General features: G+C 48.4%; 1 protein-coding gene across 1 annotated transcript in view; it reads right to left on the bottom strand.

Annotated features, from left to right (window-relative positions):
• The window catches only part of HK2 (hexokinase 2), a 59,865-nt gene that overhangs the window by 27,122 nt on the left and 12,850 nt on the right, over positions 1-19,893 (bottom strand). The window contains exon 2 of the mRNA XM_044261493.1: positions 14,089-14,251. Within this exon, the coding sequence (XP_044117428.1) occupies positions 14,089-14,251 (163 nt within the window). The remainder of the gene's footprint in view (positions 1-14,088; positions 14,252-19,893) is intronic.

Here is a 19,893-nt window from a genome sequence, read left to right as displayed (position 1 = left end):
ATGTCATTCAACCAAGATTCCGTGGGACTTGCCTCTACACATGTGGCCATCTGGCAGGAGCCAACACGCACAGCCTGGGTCTGGAGCCCACGTTACCTTGTCAGCTATCCGGCCACGTTCTGGCCGTGGCAAGTTCCTGAGGCTCGGCCACCTCACCTCTGTAGTGGGGGCATCATGACTCAAGTGGTTGTGGGGAGGCAAAAAGCTAGAGAATGTGCCCCAACTGCCCAACACAGTCCCGAGAACTTAGTTTGGGGCATACTCTGTAGATTCAGGAAACGTTCCATCCAGGCATCCACACAAGGCCCAGTGCCACACTGGAGTCCTCTGGGCTCTCTGTTAGGGCTGCCTCTCGGGCTGAAAAGCAACATCACCCTCACCAGCGGGGACTTAAGAGACCTAAGAAAAGCCATTGGCATCTGCTCCCCACCCACACCCCCACCCCGTGACTGCAGCATTTCCTCCTCAGGGGCACTAATTTCCTGTCCCCTCCCTGGCATCTGGAAAGTCTCCCAACCCCACTGTGCTCGACAGCCGGGACACCCTCAACCCCTCCGGGTGATTCTGCCCTTCTCGTGGCCATGGGCAACTTTTCCAGGCACTCCAGTTCCAAGCCTCCCCTGGTGGTGGGAACCCAGCCAGACTGCAGGAAAAGCTATGTGGTGGTTGTCATGGGGGATGAAAAGGAAAATCAAAGACGAACTGCCTGCATCAGCACTCTGGGGCCTAGGACGCGGGCGATGCGCTGAATCGGCGGCCACAGGGGTCATGACTCAAGGCCAGCCCAGCCTCCGTTCCCAGGAAGGAATGTCATCCCTTGCTTTCTTTTCAGACTCTGCCGGAACAGACATTCCTCTTGGCATGCCTCCTCCCCGGCACCCCTGTTCTGCAAACACGTACGATCACAATTACCACAGCCTAGGGCTGGATTCCTTCCAGGTCTAGTATCTCTGAGGCAGACCCAGCACCATGACTTCTAGAGCAAATACGAAGGTGACTCCCCTTCCCCCACCCCGGACACTGAACAGATCCTTCTAGTGCCCAGCCCCACACCGTGCATGAGAGGCCCCTGCAGAGCCGGGTGAAAAGCTGGGCCTTCAGCAACAGGCAGACAGGCTTTGATCTGATATCCAGCTCAGCTGCTTCACTACTTATGCGGCCTGAGCACGTCACCTCCCCTGTAGAACAGGGCCCATAGTACGGACTTCTCCCAGGGGTCATGAGTCTGGCACAAAATACAGAACATGCTATGTGTGAATATGAAGGCTCACAGGAAGCCGTCAGTAAACGGCTGCTGTCATCACTCTTCCTATGCCCCTTTGGTTGATTGTGTAGTTCTCCTCAACCCCTCCAATCCCCACTTACACCTACTCGTAGCACAAGTCCCACATCTACTATGAACTTTCCAGAACATTCCAGAAGCCCAGGGCAGACAGCATGGGTGTGTGTGATGGGGCGTGAAGGAACATCACATTTATGGGCCTGGGACTACCAAACTGGACAGGTGGGAGCAAAGCTCTGGGGCAGAAAAACGTGCTTATGGTAGGTTTCTTAAGAAAGTGCACAGGCCATGTGACATGGCCATGAGGACCCAGGAAGATCCAGAGAGATCATTCTGCTGAATGATGGCTGCTATCTGAGGCAACACATTAAGAAAACATCTCCTATTGCATTTGCTCACTGATGGTTCATTTGTTAAGCAAAATGTCTGAGTACCAACTGATTAATAACATGAGACCATCAGGCCAGAGGCAAGGTCTCCTTCACTGCTGAGCATGTCTGGAAAGCAATTAAACTTTCTAAAAGTAGTAAAATACAAACATCTGATTTCTTAAGAAGCTCAAACAATACAAAAGTGGGGAAAATTAAAAGCAAATATCCCTTTTCTCCATACCCCAAAAGTAATCATTATTAATGTTTCTCAGGTGTCCTTAGGTACATTTATTTTATAAAGACACAGAGGCTGTTAACAGATACCCTCAGAGAAAAGGGACTGGAATTGCTGGTTCTTAGGATGTATGCTTTTAATTTGAAGACACTGCCTAAAAGTTCATTCCTAAAAGTGCTCAACGATTTCCACACAAACCAACGTCTGAGTTTTGTTCTCACCAAGGTCTCATGTTATGTGGCAATTAATCTTGGCCAACCTCCTTGGTCAACGTGGTATCTCATTTTTTAAACTGGGTTTCCTTCTACTGTGTAAGGTTATACATTTTGAATTATCTGTTGTTGACTGGCCTTTTTGAATTCCTTGTTCTGTGAAATTTCCTATTCACATCTTTTGCCTTTTTAAAAAATACATTCAGGGACACCTGGGTGGCTCAGTTGGTTAAGCGTCTGCCTTAGGCTTGGTGGGGAGCCTACTTCTTCGCTTGTGCTCTCTCACTTTGGCAAATAAATAAAATCTTTAAAAATATATATTCATTATTTCCTTAATAACCTAAAAGCACTCTTTGCATATTAAAGAAAACAGTTTTATTGGTGGTAAAATTACAACTATTTTTTCCAGTCCAATGTCTGTCTTTTCACTTTATTTGTGGTATTTTTGCCATGCAGAGAAACACTTAATTTTTATGTTGTCAAAATATTTATGGTTTCTGGGTTTTATGTTAAATCTGTACAAATTCTAAAGATTACATGAGCTTGCCACCTTTCCTAACTCTCCCCAGTTCCTCCTGAATGTAGCTACCACCACTGCTGAAGTGAAGGAAGCGAAGTTTGAAAGTGTATTGGAAAGACCAAATTCATCTTCTATTTTCTTTTTTGTTGTTTAAGCCCCCATCCCGCCCTGCCTCTCCCTGGGGGAAGGTACCCCACTAGGGACACCCAGCTGCTCACTGCACAGCCATCATTTTGGGCAAATTGACCCAGATAGGCGGCCGGCCCCTCCCTTCATAAAATTCAGCTGCAGAGAATGCAGGCATCCGTCCGGCTACCTCTCACATGCCAACCAAGTACTCTACCAGCTCCCATTTCCTACTTTTTAATGGGACTTCTTTGGAAAACAAAGCCCAGCACCCTGTCTTCATCTCTCTCATCCCTGGGACAGAGCTCAGATTTCATCACTGGCATCTGGATTACTGTGGTGATAAAACAATGGAAAGACAGAGGCAGGTGTGGGGGAGGTTTAGTTTTTGAGGGCCCGACATGTAGGGGGTTTTAACGGAAGAAAAACATTTGTTAAGTGATGGTCACTTTGTTTATAAGCTTTATCTCATCAATCTTCAGGAGCCCTATGGGGCATCATAATAGCCATTTTCCAGACGAGAAAACCGAGACTCAGGTCAAGTAACTGAAACCAAGATCCAAGTTCGGGTTTGGTTCTCCAGCAAAGTTTTCTCCTTGACGAGCAAGGAGGCTGCTCATGGGAAAGTTGTAAATCCTCAAATAAGGAATTCTTCATGAATAACTCCAAGAGCATAAAGCCCAGAGGTCACCAGCAGCCTCCAAGCTGGCCTAGGTGGCAGAGGAAGTGACACTGTGGTTTAAAGTTCAGTCATTTGGTTTAAGGTCACAAAGGGGTAAGTGACTGCTGGGTTTCATGAACACATGTCCATCTGACCCCAGTGCCCGTGCCTGTCCCACCACACCACACCCAAATTGTTCCTGGAAGCTAAGGAGGACCTAGCACAGAATGAGGCACGTAAGCAATAAAGTGGTGAAAAGGAAAGCCAAGATGCCCTCATCTTTATTAGAACTGCAGTCCATCCCTCCCTCCCCCAGGCCTACTGGAAGGCAAACACACACCCGCTGGATGGAGGTGACATCCCCCCATCCCACCGGAGCCCAGGATCCCAGGACCCTCTAAAGCTTGTTGATACAGTCTTTACTGATGGCCACAAATCACTGCCATCTCTCAATCACATGGGACCTCTGTTCCCACCAAGCCCTCTCTGGCAAAGGTCCTCCTCATTAAAAGCATCCCCCCCAAAACCAGGTAAGAGAAGGGGAACCGACGCTCTTCCACAAGAAAGCAAGGACTTGAGCCAGCACTGCCAGCCCACGGTAAAGTGGAACTGGCAACAGGAGCATCTGGTCGTGTCACCCTCCATCCAATTGCCCAACAGTCAAGATCCAAGTCGTTCATCTGGCGGAGGGTGTGTGCTGACTCATTTCCCACCCTGATCTACCATTCTGCCCACTTTCAGTGGGGCTCTTATCAAACACTGAAGGTCAGCAAGATAAAAGGGTTTCAGTTTCCCCTGGGAACTCACCTGTCTGGGTGGGGGGTGAGGGGGAGGCTGTGGAGGACTAGAAATGCATCAGACCGGCCGCCTGAACAGGACAGTCACCGTCATGTTCTCGGATGAGACCTCAGGAATGGGTCCCGAGCAGGCCATAACTTCAGCATTGTTAGTAACACAGAGGTGGCCAGCACCTGGCAAGGTCTGCACAATTTTTGAGGAAGGAGAGGCGAGGGCCAGCTGGATTTTCCAATAGGATCTATTTTACATCATTAGGTACTTGTCACTAATTAAAATAGCTCACCACCTGTTCCTCCCATCAGGCCCTTGGAGCACTGTGTCTACCAGGGCTGGACTTGCAAACAGGCTGCGTCTGGTTTTGTATTTTGAAGCAGCAGTGCCCTCTGTCAAAGGTAACTATGTTCAGAAGGGGCAGCACCCTGCCCGTCCAGGGTTGGAGCCAGAGCTTTTTCAGAACACACTCTAGAAGCCCCTCTTTGAACAAGAGGCTTTTAGGCAGTGTTCCCAGGGTTCTCGGGACCAGTGCAGGTGGCAAGGTCTGATCTTTGTGGGTTAAGGAAGGCCAGTTAAGGCACAACCTCACCTCCCACCTCCACACTTCCAAGTTTGTATCTTTCCCTTACTGTTATTGTCTTAGATACGGGGTTCCATAAAAGATTTCATTTTGTTTACAGTTGGGAATGGGGTTAAAAGAAAAAAGTTTTAAAAGTCACTATTTTAAGAGTCAGACCCAGAATCTATTCTAGGACCTGCCAACAAAATACTTCCCATTCTGCAATCAGCTATTTCAACAGTGAGCAGCACTGAACATGGTACTAAAAGCTTCTCCGCTATCGGGTGCTGTACGCAAACCCAGTCCCTGAGAAAGGGAGCAGTGAGATGCACTGTGGCAAGCCCATGACAGAAGGAATGACTTGCTTTGCTGGGACAAGCAAAAGTTCTAGCCAGGCCCGAATGATGGTATGAAGTTGCCGGACAGGGAAAAGGGGACACAGGTAAGGGTGTAGAAGTTCACAGAATGTTCAGGGAATGACATGTCAGGAGTGGCTACAGTGTAAGGCTCCTACCACATGTAGCAAATACCAATGCCGAGGACTCTGGATTTTAAGCACAGGGTCAGCTTTGTTTTCGAGAGGGCTTTGGTAGCCCTGCGGACCACGGATCTAGCACTAGGGACACCAGTGAGGAGGATGTTGTGAGATAGTCGGGCCAAGCAGGGTTCTGGGGCCATGTACAGTGGTCAGTCACCCAAGTCTGTCCAAGACTGACATGCAGCTTCCAGTGCTAAAACTGAGAGAACCCTAGGCATACCAGGATGGCTGGTCACCCCCGACCTTGCTAGATCCAGCCATAAAGGACATCGCCTCTTATCACCTAATGCCAGAGGCATGCAGCCTTGAACTTTGAGGTAGGTCAAAGACCCACATCCCATACTGTCACATCCAGTTCCTAAGTGGCCCTTTAATAATTCAATGCCCCCAGAGGGACTAGCTCCTGCCTGCTGTACCACAGCAGGAACATTTCCAGGGGCCCCAGATGACTCCACTGAACATTCCAATCTTCCCCGCCATAGCTCTAGGTTGGAGAGCTTGTTTATGCTCTGCTTTTCAAGTGCCTGCTAGGCTAGCACGCAGCCAAGAGAATGCTTGCTCTAAGACTTTATGGCACAGACTCCAATTAAGAGGACTCAAAAGAGCAATTTGCAGGTCCTGGACAGGTAAGCCAGCAAAACTACCTTTGGCAGGCCCAGGCTTTGAGGCCCGTATTTCCCATGTACCTGGAACCACCACAGCTACTACCATACCTGGTGGCCTCTTTTTAAGCTCTAGGATCCCAGCTACTCCATTAGAAGGCAAAGCAAGCAGGTCTCCACTCAGCTCAGAAATAAAGTCACTCCATGTCATTAAAGGTATCAAATCCCAGTGAATGCGGGTGTCTAGTACAGTCAAAGAACAGGGTAATCGCCTCTTCTACGATCTTCTATGACGTTGGTCTCCTAATCATCTTAAGCGATAGGATACCAAATGCCAAAATGGAAAACTAGAGAAAAACAGAGCTGCTCCAATTGAAAGAAGGGAGCTGGAACACAACTAACACATTACGTACCCCCAAAGCTCCCAACACACACACCATTGGAAAGCATCATGCTGGGGTTCTGATACTGAAGAAGCGTTTCTTAAGCTCAAAAAACGCTCCAGTCACAGAAGTGTTCCCAGAGATGCGAAACCACTTTTCAAAGGATTAAAACGTGTTTTAATCCGCTGGGTGTGTTCAGATTTTCAGGCAGGCCCAACAGGAGTTCAAGTCCTGTTTCAGGATGTATTAGCCGTACAATGTCAGGTAAATTACTAGAAACCTCGGGTTGCATCATTTTTTTAGAGGAGATAGTAATGACCTCTCTAGCCAGTACCTCCCCTCCACCCCCACCAAACAGGGACGCAAACATGCGTGTGTGTGTTTGGCCAAGAGTCAATGCAATGAATATGTAAGGTGTTTGGCACAATGCCTGCTACGTGTAAATGTTTAATAAACTACAGCTACTCTCTATGGAAACCACTTATCGATACAATCTTTGGTTTATACTGTCGGCGCCATATAAATCCACTAACTTGTTTGTGTGCTGGTTACTGATCAGTCCCCACTGCACGTCCGTTGATATAATGCTGAGCAACCAAGATAAGGGTTCCTTGCGGGTATACTCGCCTCCGTGCAACTTCCCGGCAGCCTCGTCTCTCTCTATCACATTGTGTGCTTACATTGTATGACTGGGTACCATTCTGTCATCATTGGAACCGTGGAAGCCTTATCTCCCCAAGGACAATTTTCACTCTTTGAAGGTGGGGTACAAGGCAGTTTCAGCATACTGCTGCCCCAAAGGACCCGCCTTGGTGGGGACTCTACAGAACCAAACCCAAGAAACAGGCCTGAGTTACTGGCCGAAGAATGCATGCATTGTGCTAGCGGGCAGCAGGGGGCGAGGGGAGGGGGGTAGGAGGCAGAGAAGAATGACATGCATGGCTAGTGGTGTGGCTAAGCCCCTGGGCATTGAGACTTGGTGGGCGGGCTTAAAATCAAACACTTCCATTAGCTCACCATGTGACTCTGGGCAAGTTGCCTCATCAAACGAATCTAGTTTTTCTATAAAATGGGTTTCCTAGTGCCTACCACTGAGTCACGATCCAAATTAATGAGATTGCTCAACGTCAGTGCTCAGCATGGCAGCTGGCCTAAGCTTACAGCCTGTCGTTGTCCCCCCCATCTCATCGCCCCCTGCTCTCTCGGCAGTTCAGTCTTGCTGGACGATATACTCACCTGAGAAAATAACTCCCAATTCAGGGAATTGGGAAAGGACCAAATGACTGATACAGCGAAGGCTTCAACTCACTGGGCCTTACAAGGCATCTTTATAGCTAAACAATCTTGGTGCGACAAGAGGATAACAAAGACACTTTACTTCTGGAACTTGCATCTGGGATATGAGCAGATTCTCAGCTGGGTTGTACTTGAGCTTCTTATTTTAATGGTACCAAGCCAACCCCTATCTGGGATGCATTTAAAAAGATGATAACCCAGGGGTGCCTGGGTGGCTCAGTGGGTTAAAGCCTATGCCTTCGGCTCAGGTCATGATCTCAGGGTCCTGGGATCGAGTCCCGCATGGGACTCTCTGCTCAGCAGGGAGCCTGCTTCCTCTTCTCTCTCTCTGCCTGCCTCTCTGCCTACTTGTGATCTTTCTCTGTCGAATAAATAAATAAAATCTTAAAAAAAAAGATGATAACCCAATCTGCTCTGGAAACTTTTTCAGCAATAGGAGTGGATGTAAATTATGAATCCTATGGCCACGGAGTCAGGACGCCCCCTGCTTAAGGCCTAACCTCTTCACCTCTTCACCTCTGCCATTCACTGGCCATGTGTGACCTTGGCAGTCACCCACTGCCTTTGGCCTTGGTTATCTTATTTTTAAATTGGAAGTCTCTCTTGGAGAGTCTGCATGGGGAACTAAACAGATTATGTAAATTGCCTAGCAGACACTATGGGTGCTCATTAAATGGTATCAATTATTCCCAAGTTTTTACTCTGCAGATAGAACAGTTCCATTCTCCGAAAGTCGGATGAGTCCCTGGGATGCATGTGGTAAGCCTGCTGACAGGACTGGGGCTAGCACCATGATCACACACCCAGCTATGGCTTAGGGAAGGGCTGCCTATGGAGAGCCCAGAGATGGCGGGGTTCCTGGCAGATAAAAACACATGCTTTCTTTATTCAACTCTGCACTGAAAACAAACAAACAAACAAAAAAGCAAAACAAAACAAAACAAAACAAAAAACAAGAAAAGGTTAAGGAAGGGTACAGACAACAAATACTGGTGAGGAGGAGGGGCAGGTGTCAGTCTCACACTGTTGGTGGGAGCATAAAATATAAAACAGAATGGTTTGATCACCTTGGGAAAAAAGTCTGGCAGTTTCTTGTAATAAAAATTTACCCACCAAACTTTAAGAGCCAGAAAGTCCACTCCTACTTGTTTACCCCTGAAAACTAAGGCATGAGTCCACAAAGAGGCTTGTGCAAAAATGGCTATGGCAGCTTTAGTCCTAATGGGCAAAAACTGGAAAGAGCCCAGGTGTCCCTCAATATGCACCCCACATAGGCTTCCAAACATACCATGAAATCAGCAACCAAAGGGAATGAACTACTGATAAACACAACCTAGATAAAGCCCATGGTATCATAGGTAGATGAAGACTTGCATAAAGAGTAAATACCAGATGACTAGATTTATGGAAAGCTGTTCAACAGGCAAAACTCATACACATGGAAAATTTAAAAGTGATTGCTTCTGGCAGTCAGGCTCAGGACTGCCTGGGGAAGGGGCACAAGGGAACTTTCTAGGCTGGTGGTAATGTCCTCTCTCTTGATGGGGGTTGTATTAAATATATACACTGTTATTAAAACTGTATGTATCTGTCAGCTCATTGGATGATACTTACAATTTGTCATCTCACTGTATGTAAATTTTATATTAAGAAGGAAACAAATACTGACATCTAGTGAGTAAAGTGCACACTGAAATTGTGGGGCTGAAATAAACTTGATTTCTGTAATTTACTCTGCAGATGCACCAAATAAAACAAGATAGACTGATGGGTAGAAGCGTGGATGAGAACGGTAAAGTAAATTTGGTAAAATATCAATGTAAGAGAACCTAGACAGTCTGTATATAGATGTCCGTTATACAATTCTTTCAACTTTTTAAAACTGGGGGGTGGGGGAGGCAGAGGAAGGGGGAGGATTTTTTTATATACCCTGACGGCCATCTGAATAAGATATTCTTGGCCCATCTACATGTATTTCATTTTTCTCTATGCCAATGACATTTCTGTACAAAGATGGTCCACACAATCTATGAAGTGTGGCTATTTTAGAATCAGCTCCCCTGGGCTTGGTGTCCACTTTCGTTCCTTTCCTTCTCCCACAGACCTCAAACCACTACATGGAGGTTCATTTCCCTTCAGTAGAATGGAGACCTGCATCATCAATGGCCAGCCTAAAGCTTCCTGAAGTCTCTCCCACACTTTCCACCAGGACTTTCATTACCGTTGGGCAGCTGGGGCCCACAGAAATAAGAGTTAGAACCTGGTCCTCGCTCCCAAATGCAGGGGTTCTGGTGATAGGGATGAACCCTCCAAAAGGAAGGACCCAGAAGGCTTACCCACCCTGCCTCAGTGAACTTGGTGCTGGCCATGGCTCTTGCAGAGGTGAGTGATGGCTGCACAGGACTTCATTTATAGAACACGTGGGAAGGTCACGTATTTGCTTTTCCCTTAATTCTTGGTCCTCCAGTCCCCTAATGGTACAAATGAGGAAACTGAGGATCCGGGCATATATGAACTGCTTGAAGGCCCACAGCTTGACTTCAACCCCATTTAACATAGAATTCTGATCCTCACCCCGCTCAACACTGCCCTGGAAACACCTCCTCACCCCTCACCCCCAGAGGAAGCCGATTTTACAAACGCCCACTAGGACAAAAACTGGGGGACAAGCTTTTAAGGCAGCATCGTTCACACTGCACGCTGAAAAAAAAAACCTCAGGGGCTCCTGACCAGCAGCTTTTTTAAAGGAATAGACAGCAATATCCAACTGCACCACATATAAGAATAGACATTGGTCCTTGCAACTTGTTTCAGCTCTGTATAAATATTTATACACGGGTGCTGCTTGGTGTAAGCACGCAGTCCAGAAAAGCTAGAAAGCTAGATTTAAAGATTAGGTCCCTCTAGATCAGAGATTTAGATCGGAATTTTAATTTCCCAGTTTCAAAAAGGGAACGCCGGAAAGGAATGCGCTGAGGAAGGCCATCGTGGAAAAGGCATCACTTGAGCGAAGACCCCCTTGCCCCCTCCTTCAATGGGAGAGACACATCACCACAGCAACAGAAACCAGGCTGTGGCCTAGGCAGGGAAGCTGGTGATGCACCACAGACTGTCTGGGGAGAGGCAGAGATCCCTATACATGACTGACCCACGGTCTCTCTTCCAGGCACTGTACTGCAGTGCCAATATCAAAGCCGAATTTTCATTTCAGATCGGCTTTATCTACTGAAGGGTCAGATCCTTATCACCACAGTCCGTAACTCAGAGCTACAACTCACAAAATATGGAACTGAAAGCCTTGACGTTGTTCATTCGAAATTACGTCCCCTCATGTTCCCCTCCCCACGTTCAGTCTCCTTTCTTGATTTTCCAAGGGCAATTCCTATTCATGTTGGATATATATTCCAGTTGAGATCCCAATAATTTTACGATGTGTGTGTGTCCATAAGCAATGCCCAGCATCGTTTGAGGGATCTGAAGTTACATCCAGCTACTAGGAGGTACCAGTCCTTCCTCTCGGGTGTATCCTTATTAATACCCACACATTTATGTAACACTGCTGCATTGTATCCCTCCACAGGGATAGTCCATTAACTGTTTCCAATATGCTGTCATTATAAGCAACAATGTCATAAGGCGCGGAAAAGGCATCATTTGCACAAAGACTACCCCCACCCCAGGCCAGACTGTTCCTTTTGAACATTCTTAAACATGCCTTGTAGGTTCATAAGGGAATCTGTTCAAGTTACGATACAGCTGGAGACAGCATTCCTGAGTTAACATATATGCACACCTTCCACTTTACTAGTTACTGCCAACCTCACAGACCAGGAAAACTGCAACTAATAGTTCAGTGTGTGTCCCTGAGACTTTGTATTCCTTTATGCACACATAAATACATGAGTTTATACCGTATGAATATGCGTAAATCGATCTCGTGCTTTATAATGGGTCGCAGAGGACCATTTTCTGCACAAACTGACCAGTGCCAAGCTGATGGACATTAAGGGTTTTGCCCTCATCACAAAACGTCAAAGAATTTTTTTGGTGCATAAGTGAACAGCACGCTGGTTCCAGTACCCACGTACAGCAGACTGAGACTGCCAGATCCACCTCTTCATTGTACAGAGGAGTAAATGCTGAGTCCCAGAGAGCCAGGGTGAGGAGCTGGCCCAAGGACCCCAGCAGGAGAGAAACGACAGGGCGGAGCGCTGGAGTTCCTACACTTGGGGCACTTGCTCCACTTAAGGGAATAAAGCATTCCAGTACACGTTATTCCTTTTACACACCATCCCCATTTACCCTGTCGAATTCGACATTAGCAAGAGCTACTCTGTGCATCACCCAAGTCAGGTAAAATCTCCCTGTGGAGGTCCAGCAGAAAGTCTTGCCCCAGACCCTTCTGCCCAAGAATGCTGCAAGGCAGGGTCAGCCTCTGGCTCCCACCTCAGTCCTGGTGGCTCATGGGCACACAGGCTAAATGCCACTTTTGTCTCCACCCTGGGACACAGACAGGATCCCACGACTCCAGTGTGAGGTCACGGAAGAAGACCCGATGACATGGCACAGTAATCAGTGCAAACTCTTACGAGGCACAGGCCAGTAAGTGTCCAGGTCTCCAATCTCAGGAAAGCAGTGAGAAGGTTCAAAGCCGGTCCCATACCTTTGTATTTGTATTTGTATTCACAAATGTATTCACCTGCTGAAGCCGGACATCTGGCCCCGCATTTCAAACACTTTCAGCGGCGCTCAGGCCGTGTGACTGGCGCTGAGCGCACAGCCTCACGCGTGCACGCACACACATAATGGACCGGCGGCAGTCCTGATGCCCAACCTTTGGCATATAGGAGTCTGAATCCTGACTCAGCTTCTCATTAGCTGTGTGACCTTAGGCAAGTATCTGACCATCCAAGCTTCAAATTCCTCCTCTTAAAAAAATACAGATAAAATGTGTCCCTCTCTTACAGGGTTTTACAAAAAAGGAAATGAGTTACCACACGTAGGTGCTCTGCAAAGTTCTTAGACCGTCAAAATGTAGTAGGCACTTGAGGTACTTGCCTAGTGGTGGTGCCTGAAATAAAACAATGTCCCTGGCCCTAAAGAGCCAGTAAATTTATCAGAATGTCAAATAAAAACAATAGAAGCGGGTGTGGCCGCCAGTCAGAGGGAGCGACAGGTACAGACAACAGTGCTGATCTGGAAGGCATATGAGGGATACCCAGGGATCGGGGCTGGCCGCTCACCTCAGGGAACTCACTGCAGGGCTCACATACACACACTCGGAGGAACCCCGAACTCAGCCACCCCCACAGCGCTGGGCCCAGGCTGAGTCCCAAGGCAAACATACAATATTTTCCAAATTGTTGGAAGGGCCAAAGTCTCATTAGACAAACCAGGTCCCCCGAGGCTCTCAGGCAGGTTAGCCTCAAGGAGCCTGTGCTTGCTGGCTCCTCCCCTTGGGCTCTTTCCTACCGTCCCCATGCGGGTGGCTATCCCACACTGCTCCCCCATCGGGCCCCCTCAGGTACCTCACATGTACCGATGAACAGGCACTGACACGGCCCCATTCTGTCCCTTGTCGGAGGATGCGGCCGCCTCCGGACAGCAGGACTCAGCATCCTAGGACACACTCGAGCACATCCCTCGGGCCTCGCCCTGTCTCTGCCAGCAGCCCCGTCACTCTGTCGCACACGGCAGATGCTGCCGCTGATGTTACCCAGACAGTTCTGCCCACACCCCTACGCTGTTACTCCCCTGTGCTGACTGAAGCAAGACCCACTGTTCTAGGTGTGCGTGCAAGGCTCTCTGGCCCACTTCCAGCTCCACCACCCCCTTTACTCCGGTTTGATTAAACCACCTGCTGGGTGGCCCTCCACAAAATACAGGGTCTGCATCCAGCCAGAGAAGGGGATGAAACCAAGCGTGACAGATTCTCGTGCACACCCTCAGAGCCTTTAATACCCAGAGAGGCACTGTGGCTCTTCACATTCTCCCAAGTGTATATGGGCTTCAAGTACTTTTTTTTTTTCCCCACAGAGTTCCAGAAACACATTAAGGACAATCTGTACCATACTGTTTTTCCAGCAAGGCTGTGGAATGTGCCACGTAGAATGAATGCCCTGGCCTCTGGCTGTGACCACCTCAGACATGCCTGATCTTCCTCACCATGACTGTGCAATCTCAGTGGGACTGTGAGCTCCCAAACTGAGCCGATCAGCCTGTCTCAGCACAGGGACAGGAGAAAAATGGGTGGCAGCAATGTCTCGGCAGGGATGACAAAAACTTACTTCTACCCTGACTGCCACAGCTGCCTGCTTTCCAGTCTTCCTGATTACCTCTCCCCATCAACTTCATTAAATTTCCTGTATGCTTCAACCAGCCAGGGCTGGTTTCTGAGGTATGAAACCAAAGAACTTTTGCTGATATATTGTTCTTTTGGTCCCTGAAGAAAAGCCACCCAAATCTCCCCCAGGTGATGGAGCGCCCAAAGCCATCCCCCCAGGGGCAGCACCTGTCCCATCTGGAGTAGACCTCACAAAGGTGGGCAGCATTTTCACCGAAGCTGTGGGGTGGGTGGTGGCTCCAAGCCCTTTCTCCATCTCCTTGCGGAACCGCTTAGAGATCTCCAGAAGGTTCTCATCCGAAAGACGCATGTGGTAGAGATACTGGTCGACCTGCAAAGAGCGGGAGGGAGGAGGGGAACAAGAGTTAGAGATTGGGAGGTTCACTCAGTGTGGTATCCATCTACGTCATGGAACATCACTCAGCCCTTCAAAAGAATAAAACCTGTTATGCACAGAAGGTTATTATTCAAGACCACTTAATTGGAATCTATTTGACAAGGTATCTTTAAAAATAAGAAAGAACTAAACTGAAAGATAAAATGAGAAAAATAAGTTTAACTTTACTTCTGAAGAGTGGTAAAGATGAGGGGAAAGGCACATTAGGGAAGAGGGAGAGTTCTTTCCAGAAAAGCTGCGTTTAAGGGTCTCTGACAATGTTCTAGGAACTGGCATTTATCTGACCCTCCTTGTTCTGCACACACCTCGAGGCCAGTCATGGCAATCCTATTATCCCCACCTTGGGCCCAACCGCCAGCTCCCTCCTCTTGCCTCACTTACACAATCCTCAAGTCTGCCGTTCCCTCTCCCAACCATTTTCTACCCCCAGCCAGACTCCCACCATTCCCCTGCTTTAAAAAAACCTTTCAGTGGCTTCCCATTAGAACCAAACCTGAAATCCTTCCAAGGCCCCACATGATCTCCGCCCCACCCCACCCTCCTGAGGCTCACTGTATGTATTTCTTAGTGTCTAAGTCATAAGCACGGAGGGTGAGAAGAACTGTGTGTTATCTGTTCACCCCTGCATCCCCGGCAGGTGAGGACACAGACTAGAACTTCTACAGAAATAACAACTCAAGCTCTCCTCTCCTCAGAGGCAGAGCCGGCTCCCCTAGTTAGTTCACTCATCTTTCCAACATAAATGTACATGAACTTTCCCCAGATTTACTACCACCAATCAAAGAAGCACCAGGAGTCCCTCTCACACCATTTCCTTCTTGGAAGCTCCCATCTGCCTTGGCCGTGGACATTCCCAGTCTTTTCCTATCAGGAAGAAGTCTGACAGAATCCCTCCCATGAGGCACGCAAGTTTCCACAACACCCGTTCTCGGCAGCGCTGTCAGGGACAGGTGACGCTGCTGGCCACAGCAGGGTAGGGGTCGACAATCAGGAACCTCCGGCCAGGCCCCAACTATCCCCTCAGGGCTAAGAATCACAGTCCTCCCAGCTTCATCAGCAAACTGTGGGACTCCAAGCAACCCTGCTCTCCCCAGCCCTGAAACGGGGGTCCCCAGTGGCCAAGCTGGCTGAGGACCACTGCCTGGTATTGCTGTAGGAAACAAGGAAATTTCTTGCCTGCTCCCTGCCCTTGCTCAATTTTGACAAAAATGTGCACATTTTTTATAATTAAGAGTTCCCAGACAATGTGCCTGTTGGCAGTACAGCCTATTCTACTTTCCAGCCTTTTTGGTCAGGACTTCTTAAATTTCTTTCTTTTTTTTTAAAACCAAACCTGCAGCCTAAGATTTCCAGAGGAAGGGCACAGGGTGCTTAATCCTTTAAGAAAAGAACCAACCCAGGGTGCCTGGGTGGCTGGCTCAGTGGGCTAAGCCTCTGCCTTCGGCTCAGGTCATGATCCCAGGGTCCCAGGATCCAGCCCCGCATTGGGCTCTCTGCTCAGCAGGAAGCCTGCTTCCTCCTCTCTCTCTGCCTGCCTCTCTGCCTACTTGTGATCTCTGTCTGTAAAATAAATAAAGAAAATCTTAAAAAAAAAAAAAAAAAGAAAAAAGAAAAGAACCAACCAGTTTGGTCAACAGAGACAGTCCCCTTACATCTTCCTCTGTTCCAGGCTGTATCCTAACTCCCTATGCAATCGAGGGTACATCCTTCTCTTAGGGCCTCTTTCTTCCCCTGTGGAATAAGGAGATCAGCCCCTCTTGTTTCATTTCAAATATCTTGCTCAGGACTCATCTTTGATCATTCTTCTAAAATCCCAAAAGCTCAAAGATCAGAGTTTGGAGTAAAATGCTGAAAAGAGTAAAATGCAAGCGAGTCGAACGACAGTCCCCGGTGTGTCAGTCCAGCCTGCTCTACAATTACCACGTGGTTAAAATACCACACTGAGACGCGACCCTCGCAGGCACACTGTGAAACAGAACAGGGCAGGCGTGGAGAATGGTATAGGCCTTCAGCCCCTTCTCCTGTCTCCCCCCTCACCCCAGCCAACAGAAGGACCAGGTTTGTCATGCAGGGTTTCAAGTTGGCAGAAATGAGGAATTCCCAGAACTCGTCTGTGGCCAGCATTTACTGCAAACCAGAGTGCCTAAGTCCATCAGTCTAAATCAGGAAGAACCCAATCATCCTGTTTCCTGACCTCACGCCTCGCGCAGCTCATTTGCTTTGACTGCACCACCGTCTGCTGCAACCTCTCAGGGCTGTGTCGACACCAGCATGGTGGGCAACAGTAAACCCTTATGTGGCACGGACACTGCTCTCAAGGTCTCACAGCCATTAATTCATCACATCCTCACAACAACCCTGGGAGAGGCAAGTAGTGTTATCTCCATTCTACTGGGTTGGGGGGGGGAGGCGACAAGCCCAGTCAGAGCTGCAAAGGGGCAAGCTGGGACTGGACTGGGCAGCCCGGCTTGTCCACTCTGCTAGTTGAATGCCCTCTTCCGCTGGCCAACAGCGGGGTCTCCACAGGCCAAGGGGCACCGTGGTGCATTCAGGCTGGCCATCCCCACGGAAAAGTCAGGTTCTATTCCAGTCATCCCCCAGGGTCAACAGGAAGGGCCAACGGCAGAGCACAGTGTTCAGTGACAGATGAAAACAATAATGATGATTGTTACAGTAGCTAAACATGTACCGAGTATTTCTTACCTGCCAGACACCATCCTGTGACTTTACTGCCTTCATCTCCATTGTCCTTTTGTAAAACTTCTATATCCCTGCTTTACAAGCCACTCGATGTGAAGGGACAGAGCTAGGATGCAGACTGGGTGCTTCGGACCATCATCTTCCCTTCACCTGTCTCATGGGCCCTCCTGGTGTGGGGGGGCCCTCTCTGCCTTGTGATTTCTTGAGGGACCCCAAGGCCTTGATTTCCTCTCTAACACAGGAGACTAAGAGAAATGATATGGGGACAGCTTTGAAAAATGCAACCAGAGCACCTTGGCCCAAATTTCCCTTCTTGCACAGCATGATGATGTGGCCGCCCTGAGTTTATTAGGGAAGGGCTACTTAATCATGGAATGTCACAGCTTCCTTAAACACACCGTGGGGCCCACCCAGCCTTGGCGGGCACTGCAGTGTTGCATGAAGGGTGGCCAAAGGAAGCAGAAGCCGGAAACAATCAGTAGTCTCCGTACAAAGACAGTTTTCCTAGACTGACTGGGAAGGAAGTGAATATACTTTGCAGAACCCTGCCAACTTTCACCCACGGTGTAGCCAGAGGGAGGGAGCACTGGGCCCAAAGTCATGGGACAAAGTCATCCAAGAAATATCAAATACAGGCAAGGGTAGTACAACCACAACTAATAAATACTCACCTTTCAAAATGCCCTCGTCATGTTCAAAGAGTCCCACCGCAGAGAGCATTCGAGTATGTGTTGTTTGCCTCTCTCACCCCAACGGCCCATCAGTCCTTGGTCTAAACACTTCTAAGCATGACACACTCAGTACTCATGAGGTGGTTAGCTACTACTATTGGTCAGTTCTAGTTGTTAGAAAATTTGTCCTCTAAGATGAGTCTGCTTTCTGGTAACTTCTGTCTAGTCTCCGTTCTGCCATTTGGGTAAGGGTTCCCAAACCTGCCCGCACGCCGGCATTACTGACATGAGGACCTTTTTAGAAACATAAAGAAGCCCAAAGATCCTTTCTAGACTGACCAACTGACCAACCTTTGGCCCTGGCGCTCAAACACCGCCCTTCGCCTCTCCGGCAGCTCGTAGCCCCCAGGCCAATCACGGGATAATGGTGGGCTGGCTCTGGCCAAACATGGCCTAAAGTCAGTTTTACCACTTTTCTACCCAGAGTCTCTGAAAGGCAGCAGTGAAGACAGGAGGCCAAGTGTGAAATAATCCTGTGTTGATTCTGGGGGACTGGGAATTGGAAAGAGTAAACCCTGTTCTTGTTGGAAACACTTAGGTCACTGGAAACTATCAAAGCAGAATCAGTCAGGTTAGCCCTCATTTCACAGCTAGCATTAGTCAAGTACAGGCTCGGCCATCAGGAAAACCAGTGTCCGAGTCCTGGCTGTGGCACCTGGACAGGTGTATAACACTGCACCCGTCATTCTGACGGAGATCCGGTCTCCTCCCTATAAAACGGGATGAACGGCCCCACACAGTTGTCACTGGCATAAATGGGGAACACAGAGATCTATCTACTCCTTCTCTTTTTCTCCTACACTCCCCCGCCTGTCAAAGGGCCAATGACATTTCTTAACCCTATTCTAGTCACAGTCAGGGTTAACAAAACCCTGTTTCCCCAAATTGTTCCTTCTCTTTCTGTGATGAGTGTGCAGCCGACCACACTGAGCTGTTTCTCTTTAAATTCCTAACAGGGGGAAAAAACAAAACAAACAAACAAAAAAAAACAATCCTATCAGGGAGAGGGAGGGGATGGGAGGGGCTTTCCAAGCTGGGGAAACAGAGGCAAGCTGGCAGCAAGGCCCAGTTGAGGTATAGAAGGCCACATGCCTGCCTAGAGGCAAGCTTGTGTGTGAAAGAGAAAGAGATAGTAGTTTTAAATGACAGCTCTTTAGCAATCTTGAGATTAGAACTTCCTCATTGGGCAATTTTGTTCTTTCTTCCCATATAACACGCCAGCCCAACACGCCCCTTTCCTCTAGAGAACTTGAGTAGATATGGGAGAAGTTCGAAAGAGGAATTAACCCCATCCTCTTTATGAAATAAAACAGCACCCCAAATGAGAAGTCTGTGTCCACACTTAGTGTCCACATTTTCCCCCAGACTAGCACTAGAAGGAGGGGAACTTACGCAAAGAATGGAGAGAGCAGGTCACCCTCACACAGATCGACTTAAAAAGTGTGCAGTGGCTTGGGTGGGCAAGACACAGCCTGGCCCCATATGGATGGGGAGACCCTGAAAAGAAGGACCTGAAGTAACCGGAAAGGGACCTCAGAAAAACAAGAGGCCTGGAGGCAGCCTAAACCAAGGTCACCCAGTTGAGGTTACAATCTGGATCCCCCAGACACCTTCCTGTATTGTCAAGAACAAGAAAGGACAGTCTTCCTGCTGGTCTACAAGGACCCATGTCATCTTACAGGCCAATCCCAACTGAATGCCTGTGGCCACCACTGAGATCCTAAGGCCACCCTGTCTGGTCCCAGAGGGAAACTGGTCCTGACTGAGCTATTCTGATCCAGAAGAGAACAATATTCCAGTTTTGGGTTTTGTTTTTTTTTTTTAGTATTTTATTTATTTATTTGACAGAGAGAGATCACCAGTGGGCAGAGAGGCAGGCAGAGAGAAAGGAAGGGAAGCAGGCTCCCCGCTGAGTAGAGAGCCAGATGCGGGGCTCGATCCCAGGACCCTAAGATCATGACCCGAGCGGAAGGCAGAGGCTTAACCCGCTGAGCCACCCAGGCGCCCCGAACAATATTCCAGTTTTGACGGTTATATAAAGTACTGCAAATCCCACCTTGAATACCTTAAGAGGTTTCAAAGAAAAGGGTAGAAGAAACCTCAAATTTCAATACCTATAAGATCTGCAGCATTCAACCCCAGAAT

This window comes from Neovison vison, chromosome 8 (genome assembly GCF_020171115.1).
Source record: "Neovison vison isolate M4711 chromosome 8, ASM_NN_V1, whole genome shotgun sequence".
Lineage (NCBI taxonomy): Eukaryota > Metazoa > Chordata > Mammalia > Carnivora > Mustelidae > Neogale > Neogale vison.
This window is presented reverse-complemented; position numbering and strand designations above follow the sequence as displayed.